The 10,899-nt window shown below is 43.6% G+C and overlaps 1 protein-coding gene across 1 annotated transcript in view; it reads left to right on the forward strand.

Moving 5' to 3' along the window:
• The window catches only part of GM2A (GM2 ganglioside activator), a 49,127-nt gene that overhangs the window by 3,282 nt on the left and 34,946 nt on the right, over window positions 1-10,899 (forward strand). The window contains exon 2 of the mRNA XM_007943636.1: window positions 3,211-3,360. Within this exon, the coding sequence (XP_007941827.1) occupies window positions 3,211-3,360 (150 nt within the window). The remainder of the gene's footprint in view (window positions 1-3,210; window positions 3,361-10,899) is intronic.

Raw genomic sequence — 10,899 nt, forward strand, 5'->3', positions numbered from 1 at the left:
CTCGGAAGGAAGGTTGGGCAATCCTACTTCCGTAGTGATACTGCCTCGGAAACCCAAGGAGGGGTCGCTATGAGTCGGGGCCGACTCGACAGCAAACAACAACAAGTTTCTTTTCATGTTAGCATCATATGTTATCATCATTCTTTGTCAAAACTAAGAAACCAACTTTGGTACATTACTATTAACTAAACTCCATACTTTATTTGGAGTTCACCAATGTTTGCATTAATGTCTTCTTTCTGTTCCAGGATTTGATCCAGGGTACCACATTGCATTTAGTTGTCACGTCTCCCTGGTTTCCTCTGGTCTTGGCCTTTCCTTACTTTCTCATGACCTTGAGAGTTGTGCCATGTGCTTTCTGTTTATGAATGTTTGACGCTCACGCTAGCCCTGTGAGGAAGGTATAATTATGCCCATTTCATAGATGAAACTGACAATCAAGAGGGGTTAACTAACCCTTGGCCTCAGCCAGTAAGAATGGTTGAACTATGACTTTACCCCAGGTTTGTGATTTGTACCTTAAATCCCTCTCTGAGCTGTCATATGTTGCCTCTTTCTACACAGGGTGTTGGCTTAGGCTGGAGATAGCAAATACCTTGGTGGGCATTGCTAATCTATCACACCTTCTCTTATGAGCTTGGTCACAGAATTCATTGCCACAGCCTCTAGCTGACACTCCTGTTGAGAAACCATCTTGCTATGCCTACTTTAGGAGCTCTGGTAGCATAATGCCTAAAGCACTTACTGCTAACCAGAAGGCTGGTGGTTCAAACCCACCAGCCACTCCTCGTTAGGAGGATGGGGCAATCTACTTCCGTAGTGATACTGCCTCGGAAACCCAAGGAGGGGCCGACTTGACGGCACATAACAAGAACAACAACAACAAATGCCTACTTTAGGGCATAGCAAGTGTGTGTGTGTGGAGTGTGTGTGCGTGTTTGTGTTTGTGTGTCTGGAGTGGGGTGTGCTTAGGAGAGAGGAGTTGATTCTTCAGCTTCAACAGTGCTTTCTGTATGCTCCTTTAGCCCAGAACCAATGCTCAATGTGAAATTGGCTGCATAGAATCTGTGAAAGGAGCCCCAGAAAATGGTTAGTCCTCCCACTCTCCAGCCCAACACTTAATTCCAGGCATTCTTTCATTTGACAGTGGCCTCCTAACTGGTCACTCACTTCTAATCTTATTCCTCTCTGATCTGTTCTCAACCATACATTAGAGCAGGGCACTTTAGTTCAAGGAGGTTCTATTGCATATATAGTAAACTCACTCTCTGGACTATGATCTCTGTGGTCCTGCATTAAATGGCCCTGCTCATCCCTCTAACCTCAGGGTCCCTCATCTATGACATGTAGCCCACTGGCTTTCTTGTACTACTCACAGCAGCTAAGCTCCCTCCTAGCTATCTCAGGGCCTTTGCACATACTACCTCTGCCTGGAGCATTCTTTCTCTCTGCAAGTCACATGGCTTGCTCATCATCCTGCAGAAGTCCAGCTTACCTATCACTTCCTCACCACCCTTTGTTACTGTCAACATCACCTTCTGTTCATTTCCTTTAGCACTCACAAGTTGTCATGGATAACATTTTTTACAGTAGACTGTAAGCTCCACAAGGGAGGGCAGGATCCATGTCTAATTGTTTACCACTATTAGCACAGTGCAGTGCTTAACCCAGGGCCTGTAATCATTGCTTCATAAATATTTATGGGATGAATGTGGAATGACCTACCCTGAGTAAGGGGCTGTGGAGAATGCAAGGATGAATCAGACCCTTCCCTTGCCTTAGTCACAGCAGGTTTCATTACAAGGAGCAGAAACTCAAGAAGTTCAAGTACAGGGGAAGTTATAGGTATACAAGGAATCTCATTTGTTACCAGGGGTTCTGGGACCCTGAGCAAGGGTCCTTGTCTTCTACTGACGAAGAATTGAACTGGAGAGGCAGAATGCCCAGATGAACCAAAGTTTATTAAAGAGAATGGAGAGGGGAGGGGCTTGCGAGGGAGAGACAGAGAGTATCTCCGGTGTATGCTAGCCTCCAGTCTCTCCCTGAACAAAGGATTTCCTAAGGTTTATGAAGGGTTTTAGGAGGAAAAAAAGGCATCATCTTTATTCAAGAAATAGGTGGGGATCTCTGGGAAAGAGATGGGATTATGAAGATCAGATGCATGTGCAAGAAATACGGAAGATAGATTCCACTGCAAAGGCTGTTAAGAACGAAGGTGGAACCTGTCATGAAGACTGCTAAGATGCTTGACATGACTTACTCTGGGTTGTTGTGCATGAGTGATGTCTTTGGACCCTCGTTCAAATCCCAGTTAGGGACTCCTGTTCTTGACTGCCTTTGGTGGAAGGTCACTTTGTTGAATTTTACTGCTACTGCGCCTGCTCTGCACCTGATGAGGTACTCAGGAGGTTTATTTAGCATTTTACAACTGGTCAAGCTTGTGGGGCTTTTGAAACATGGTTTCTTATCTTGCCTAAGGCCTGGCTTGTTAATCACAAGCAATTCTCTGGTGCCAGCAGCAAGAGTTATGTAGGATGATTCAGGCAGGGGCATGGTGTGAGCAATGGCCTTGGGATTAGGAAAGCCCAGGAGTGGGGAAGTTCATTCATTGGGAATTGTTCATCACATGCCCCACTGGGTATCATTTTATGAGTGTACTATTCCCTCCCAGGGTTAACTGCCCATCCTTCAGTGGGGGGAGGGGAAGTGGGGGTGCTGGGAAGCTGTTCTGTTTCCTATTATTCCTGGCTCTGGATTGGGCATAGAGTATGATGAGAACAGTATCTTGTGCATGAGCTACAAAGTTGAATCCTCTAGGAACTTACTTTCTAATGGGATGCCAAGACTGGCAGGTTTGAGAGGCATAGGGGACAGTGAGGTAGGAGATCAGAAAAGGAACCAAATATGGATAAGGTTAGTCTCCTGTTTTGTTTGACTCAGACCCCTGTAATACTGTGCTTTATAGTTTACAGCTTGCTTTTGGGAAGTTATCTTTTGAATCCTTTACTTTTGTCCTGCCTATAAAATGGGTAGGATAAATGTTATCTCTGGTTTACTGCTGTGGTAATTGAGGCCCAGAAAGGGAAAGCACACTGCCTAATGCTGCACCCTCAGTAGACTTTCTTTTGATTCTTCTGACCTGTAAGCAGGTTTTGTTAACTTTTCTCTTTTCTTCTTTCCTTGCTGCCTGATTGTCCCTGGCTATCCCAGTTGGGCATGTTTTCCTGGGATAACTGTGATGAGAAGGACCCTGCTGTGATCAGAAGCCTGACACTGGAACCTGACCCTATTCCTGTTCCTGGGAACGTGACTGTCAGTGCCGAGGTCAAGACCAGTGTCCCCCTTGAGTTTCCTCAGAAGGTGAGCTGGGCATCTGTGGGGCAGGGGAAGGTGCTGGAGGGAAGGTGCCATGGACCAGCTGTTGGAAGCCCTGAGGAGAGTATACTCTAGGAACTGTGAAGAATCTTAGAATCCTGGAATCCTACAGCAGCAAAGCGTGCATAGATTCATAGACTTTTACTCAGATTAATAGAATCTTAGGGTCATGGGATTGAAAGGAATTTCTTATGTCATCCTAACAACCTCCTGATGAAGGCATGAAAGGCTGAAACATCACACCCAACAGGTCATCCATCCTCCAGTCTCAGGGATGTGACAGCACAGCTCTCACTGTTGTTGGACATCTCTAGGAGCTCTGGTGGTATAGTGGTTAAGATATTTGGCTGCTAACCAGAAGGTTAGCACCTTCTAATGTCAGTTAGTCAAATATTTGTCTTAGTATGCAGTATCTAGTGTTCCTTTCTATGCACAAGAAAGTTATAAAATTTTGTAGTACCGTGAAACCTGTGAGGGTCAGACTTTAACAGGACTGCCTTGTTTTTCTGGGTCTTGCAAGTTTCTTGCCTTTGATGGGGTGCAGTATACTATTTTTCTGTCACTCTCTATTAAGAATGCTACTTCATTTTAGTTTTGAGTTTTCCTTCTTTGACAGGTTTCCACCTTACACAGGTTCTGGCTTTTGTAGGTTTTACTGTATATTCTTTGGAACTTCCATACGCATTTAACTTTAATGGATATATGGGAAGTCCCTGGGTTATGAACACCCAAATTACATACAACTGTGATTACAAACTAACTCCTTTAAAGCCTATCATATTAAAAATTTGAGGTACATACGATGGTTCATATTAACAAATGGATGCTACTTTGTGACGTACATCAAAACGTTATTTTTACTGTATTATTATTTTAAAGATGTTTTAGTGTATCTGGAAGTGTTTCTTTGATGTTTTTTGTACATAGAAAGGCACACTATATACTACATACTAAGACAAGCATTTGACTAACTGACATTAGATATGAACCTACCAAAGTGTTTCAATTTAATGTACAAATTCAATTTAAAGACAGATTTAGGAATGGAACTCGTTCATAATCTGGGGACTGCGTATATATGAAAATAAGCAGTCCTCATTGCAAATATCCTCCTGTATTTTAACTCCTTAAGAGATACTCTCTGTTAGCTGTTTGAATAGCCCAGCAAAATTTTTTATGCATATGTAAACATGTGCATATATACTAATGAAATTATATGACATGTGCTATTAAACTTTTTTTTTTAAATGTCATACTATAGTTTTCATATTTCTTCCCATGATATCTGGTATTGTTATGTGTCATTGACTTGATTCTGACTCATAGTGACCTTATAGGACAGAGTAGAACTGCCCCATAGGGTTTCCTAGGCTGTAGTCTTTACTGGAACAGGTTGCCAGTTCTATTCTCCAGTAGAGTGACTGGTAGATTTGAACCACTGACCTTTTGGTGGTAGCAGATGAATGCTTAACCGTTGAACTACCGGAGGTACCTAATTGTTTTTGCACAAAGGACTTGGGGGCAGCATCCTCTGACTTCCTCTAACTTCGTGAGGGGGAGAGAGTAGTATCAATATCAACAGGCCAAAGCTGATTCCCGTGAGGTGGAAGTCAGACATGCTGCCACCCTCTAACCTTTTTACCAATTCTGACACCACTTGTCCCTCCCACGACACTCTCTACTTCTTTGCTAGGTTCGATAATTTATTGCAAGAGCCAAACAGAATTCACAAACAGTACTCAAAACTATGGGATTTACTAGGGAAGTAACAGGTTACAATTCAGGTTCAGGAATGCTCAGGATACTGTATGTTGATCAGGACAGTCTCCCCTTGGCTATGCCCAAAGGCAGTCTCTCTTTGGCCCTGGGTCTGTTGTCCTGGCCTCTGGCCAGCTCAGACAAGTATTTTAAATCTCCTTTAGCTCTGCTGATAGGCACACCTAGGTACATCCCACCCCACCATCAAGCCTCCTGCCCAAAGGCACTCAGCTTTCTGGCTCTGAGGGCCAGCAAGCTCACTGCTCTGTCTTGTGCCCGTCTCTCAGTTCTGCTGCCACAATCTCTCTGCCCGTTTCTCTGCCAAGGAGGTCTAGTGCAGAGATCTTGGCTCCAAGGATGCACTCCACACTTAACTTTTCTCTGTCTTGATGGTAGTGAGATCCCCCTTTCTGCCTCTGAGAGGGCTGATTTGAAGCCTAGCAAAATGACAAAACCATCCCCACGTTAAATTTCTATGTACCTTATTTACACAGTCCCATCTCCACAAAGGAGCCATGTATCTTATTTACATTATTAGCAAGCTATCCATTCCCCTTGGTGGGCCACACATACCTCACATTTGTGTAGTTCCACATAGCCATCTGGTGGGAGTCACAAAGACCATGGCTGGAAGGGCCATACTAAGTAATTCACTGCATCACAGTTTTTAAGGGCAGCAAATATTCAGTTGTGGATTTGTCATAATTTATATAACCAGTCTCCTGTTTATTTATTTATTTATTACTATTGTAAACACCTACACAGAAATTATTTTTATAGCTCATCTTTGTACACTTTTCAGATGATCTAGATAGAGACATTGTAGGTCTTTTGGTACATGTTACTGAAATGCCTCCCAATGTTCACATTGCTTTATCCTCTAAGCAGCAACAAATTTGCCTTTTCCCACACATTTGTTAAAGGCTTCTCTCATGACATTTTTTTTTTTTTTTTTTTAAATCCCTATTCTGTTAATTGTCATCTCCTAAGTTTCATGTGCCTTTTTATTTACTTTGGGGGAGTAACAGTACATTCATATCCATTGGTTATTTTGAGGTGTATATTTATTTATTTTCTTATATCATAAAGGCTTTTTATATATTAATTGCAGGACTATTTATTGATCATTTCTTTTGTGAAAATGGTATGGTATCAGAGATCCTCCATCTTCACAAGCGGGGAGGAGAATCATGATCAGTAGCAGCCCAAAGTCCAAGGCCAATTTCTGTGGGGTAAAGGTCAGATATACCTTCACTTTCCAGACTTTTCACCAATTTTGACACCAGCCGTCCCTCCCACAGCACTCTCTACTTGTCTTTGCGTTAGATAATGTGTTGCAGTGGCCACACAGAACTCACAGACCATGCTCATGATTAATAGGTTTATTAGGGAAGTAACAGGTTATAATTCAGGATCAGGATCAATTTAGAAGTAACAGAAACAACTCAGGATACAGTTTTTCTATCAGGACAGTTTTTCTTGGCTATGCCTACAGGCAGGCCTCTGCCCCTGGGCCCTCGCTCTTGGCCTGGGCCCTCACTCTCAGCCTTAGTCCCTGCTTTTGGCCTTGGTCCCTGCTCAGGCAAGTGTTATAGCTCTTTAACTCTGTCAGTAACTCCAAGGAAGCACCCCACTTTGCCAGCGAGCCTCCTGCCTGAAGGCATGCTCAGCTCTTCTTGCTTTTTGGGTTGGCAACCCCACTGTGTCTGTGGAAGGAACCCACTATGCTGTCTCCTGCAGGTTTCTTATTTCTGCTGCCACCATTTGTCTACTGCTGACTCTACCATGCTTGCTGCCATTTCTCACCATCTCCAGTGTTACATCTCTGTCTCCTGGGTCTAGGAGGTTCTCAGTGCAGGGACTCCAGGCTCAAAAGATGCACTGTGCTCCTGTCTCTTCTTGCTAGCTAGTAGTAAGGTCCCACCCCCAACCTCTGTGGTATTGGTCCCTTTAAGCCTAGCAGGATAGCAGAAGTGACCATTTCCCTGAAACTGTTCCATGAACCTTATTTGCATAGTCCCACCCAGTCATTTTATGAGAGTTATAAGACCATGGCTAGAAAAGGCCATCTAAAAGGGATTCATTGCACTGCACCTTTCCTGACTACTGTGGAATATTACCTTTATACTATATTATTATTATTCTTTTTTAATTGTGATTTGGGTGAAGATTTACAGAGCAAATTCACTTTCCATACAGCAGTTCACATACACATTGTCTCATGACATTGACCACAGTTTACCACATGCAACAGCTCCCCTCCCACTTCCTCCACATAGTTACCTCTTCCCTGTGTCCATCCCACCATGGACTTCTGCCCACTGAACTGTCTCCCTGTGCATAAACAGCCCTTCTTTCTCCCATGATTGTTTTCTCCAGGGAGTGTATCTACCTGAGGTAAATGTTCAACTCATATGCCTGTGTTTTGATTGGCTGGAAACTACAGGTGTGGGTTCAATTCCAGACCTGAATGGCAGCTAGGGGCCATAGTCTCAGTGGTTCCATCAGGCTCTATCGGACCAGCAAACCTTGTCCCCACCCCCTCTTTTTTTTTTCTCCAAATGATTTTGAGTTTTGTTCCATATTGTTCTACCTCTCTATCTAGGATCTCCTACATAGATCCCCTTTCAAGTGGATGACAGTAGTAGCTGGGCACCATCTAGTTCTTCTGGTCTCATAGTCGTATAGGCTGCAGATCAGATGGTGTACCAGTTGCTAGGACTAATTGTTTCCATGAATTTTGGTTTTCTTCATTCTTCTTTGCTCTGGATGAGGAGAGACCCATCATTGCATCTAGATGGCAGCTTGCTAGCTTTTAAGATCCCAGTCGCTACTTGCCAAAGTTGGAGGTGGAACAATGTTTTGTATAGTATGTTATGCCAATTGAGCTTGATGTCCCCTGCAACTATGGTCCCAAGCCCCAGGTTCAACTACTCAGTCCCTCTGGGTAGCTGGCTGTGACCAAGCAGTGACCACAACCTTCCCCTTATACTATATTCTTATGCCCTTCACCCTGTTTCTTCTTTGTATCTATTTTGGCACCACTTTTGTTTTGATTATTTAAAAGGCTCTTGATTTATAATCTGTGTCCCTGTAACTACCCTTAAATCAGTTGCCATTGAGTAGGTTATGTCTCATGGTGACCTTGTGTGTCAAAGTAGAACTGCTCCATTGGGTTATCAATGGCTAATTTTTTGCAAGTAGATCTTTCCTTTTGAGGTGTCTCTGAGTGGACTTGAACCTCCAACCTTTTGGTTGATAGCTGAAAGTGTTAACTGTTTGTACCACTTAGGCCTGGGCTAATCATAGCCCCTATCTCATAAGTTTTTTATGAGCAGTAAATCAGTTAATAACACTAATAGCTTTGCACAGTCCCTGGGCCACAGGACATGCTCAGTACATATTATTAGCCCTGCCCTTCCAAATCTGGGCAGAATAGGTAGAATTGTTCTCTGTGTATGGACACTGTACTATTATTCATCTGCCAAGGTCACACGGATGCCGTTGTGGTGCTCCTCTGCTGTATCTGGAGTGTAGTCTATAGGGCAGGATGCTTATTGGCCAGTGCCATGCAGACCACTGGCATTTCCAAGAACATTGATGCTGTGAAGTTAACTTGGAAGGGAAAAGCTGGCAAATTCCCTTTTCTGCCGCCAGCCAGCTTTTCTTGGCTTGTTTATTGGCCACTAAGGTAGCTTTTCCTTCCTACTCCCCTTTTCTGTTGTGATCCATAGAATTTTCATTGGCTAATTTTTAGTGCCTAAGACACTTGACTGCTTATCAGAAGCCTGGTGGTTCAAACCCACCAGCCACTCCACGGAAGATGGCGCAATCTACTTCCATAGTGATACTGACTCGGAAACCCAAGGAGGGGTCGCTATGAGTTGGGGCAGACTCAATGGCACGTAACAACAACAACAACAACAATTTTTAGAAATAGATTACCAGGCCTTTCTTCCTGGTTTCTTAGTCTGGAAAATCTGCTGAAACCTATCCACCAAGGGACTCTGATGTTATATGAAATGGCTTCCGGCACTATAGCACACAAGCCACCTCAGTATGATAAACTGACAGATAGTTTACAAGAAACACAACCAGAATGTTCCTTAGAAGTGAGGATGGTGAGACTTCGGCTCACTTACTTTGGAACTGTCATTGTTGTTGTTGTTGTTATGTGCTATCGAGTTGGACCTGACTCATAGTGACCCCTCCTTGGGTTGCCGAGGCAGTATCACTACGGAAGTAGATTGCCTCATCTTCCTTCCGAGGAGTGGCTGGTGGGTTTGAACCGCCTGACTTCTGGTTAGCAGTCAAGTGCCTTAGGCACTAAGCTACCAGAGCTCCCATGTCATTAGTAAAGACCAATTGCTGGAAAAAGGCATCATGTTTGGTAAAGCAGAGGGTCAGCGCAGGTGAGGGAAACCCTAAAGTGGTAGAATAACACAATAGCCACAACAGTGGATCAAACATACCTGAGGTCATGAAGATGGTGAGCACAGGGCAATGTTTTGTTCTGTTTTCCATAAGGTTGCCATGAATCAGAGCTGACTTAAGGGCAACTGCAATAACTCCTTTTTTGTTACTTTATTATCTGCTACAAATTTGCATCTCTTGTTTTTACCCTTACTTGTGTTTTGTGAAAATTGGCCTCATCCCCTCCCACATGTCTCTTGTGCATATATTTTTAGTTTAGTTCTTTTATCTTTTCAGGGTAAAACCAAAAACCAAACTCATTGCTGTGGAGTCTGGTCTGACTCACAGCAACCCCTCCTTGGGTTTCTGAGATGGTATCACTATGGAAGTAGATTACCCAACCTTCCTTCTGACGAATAGCAGGCAAATGTCTTAGGCACCATGCCACCAGAGCTCCCTTTTTGGGGGTATGTGAATTAAAAAAACAAAAACAAAAAAAAAAGCCCACTGCCACCGAATCAGTTCTGACTAGGGTATATGCATATCAGCTATTAAATGAAAGCTTCTCTGACCACTTGTGTAGAGAGAAAGGATGATTAGCTTCATTTTACAGCTAAGGGACACTGAGCCTCAGAGAACCTGGGCATATAACTCATCATTAGCACTTGCAAAGCTGATGTCTTTATCTTATGATTCCTGTCTCTGTGCTTTTTCCAGTGAGGAGGTAGATTTAAGACTTGGTGAGTTTGTAGAGGAGTCTTTGGATGCTGCAATTCACATGCTTGGCTGCTAATGGAAAGGTTAGAGGTTGGGATCCACCTGGAGGTGCCAAGGAAGAAAGGCCTGGTATTTGTTTCTGGAAAAAAAAAAAAAATCACAGCCATTGAAAATTCTATGGAGCACAGACATACTTGACATACATAGGTTGCCATGAGTCAAAACTGACTCCAGAGCAACTAACTGATTTTACTGACGTTTGCATTTTCTTGATATTAGAGGGTTGTATTGTATATTCAGCCCCAGAACTTTCCCCTGCCCAGCTAAGACCCCCTTTTGGGAGCTTCCTAAACCCAGCACTGTTTGAGCCTGGAAGGCCTCTTCAGATCACTGGCTTTAAACCTTTGTCATACTGAGTCCAGAGTAGAATATGACTGGCCCCAGCCTACATGGCCTGCTAGCAGTAGAGCCAGAAAGCCAATTCAAATCCCCCTCTCTGAAGTGAAACATCTTTACTCAGAAGTCCCACCTCAGGGCTGGATGGATTTAACCCCAACTACAGTCTTTAGAAAGAGCTCTGGTAGCACAGTGCCTAAGGCACTTGACTGCTAACCAGAAGGCTGGCGGTTCAAACCC

Source organism: Orycteropus afer, unplaced genomic scaffold, assembly GCF_000298275.1.
Source record: "Orycteropus afer afer isolate SDZICR_OR568_19922 unplaced genomic scaffold, OryAfe1.0 scaffold00110, whole genome shotgun sequence".
Classification (NCBI taxonomy): Eukaryota; Metazoa; Chordata; class Mammalia; order Tubulidentata; family Orycteropodidae; genus Orycteropus; species Orycteropus afer.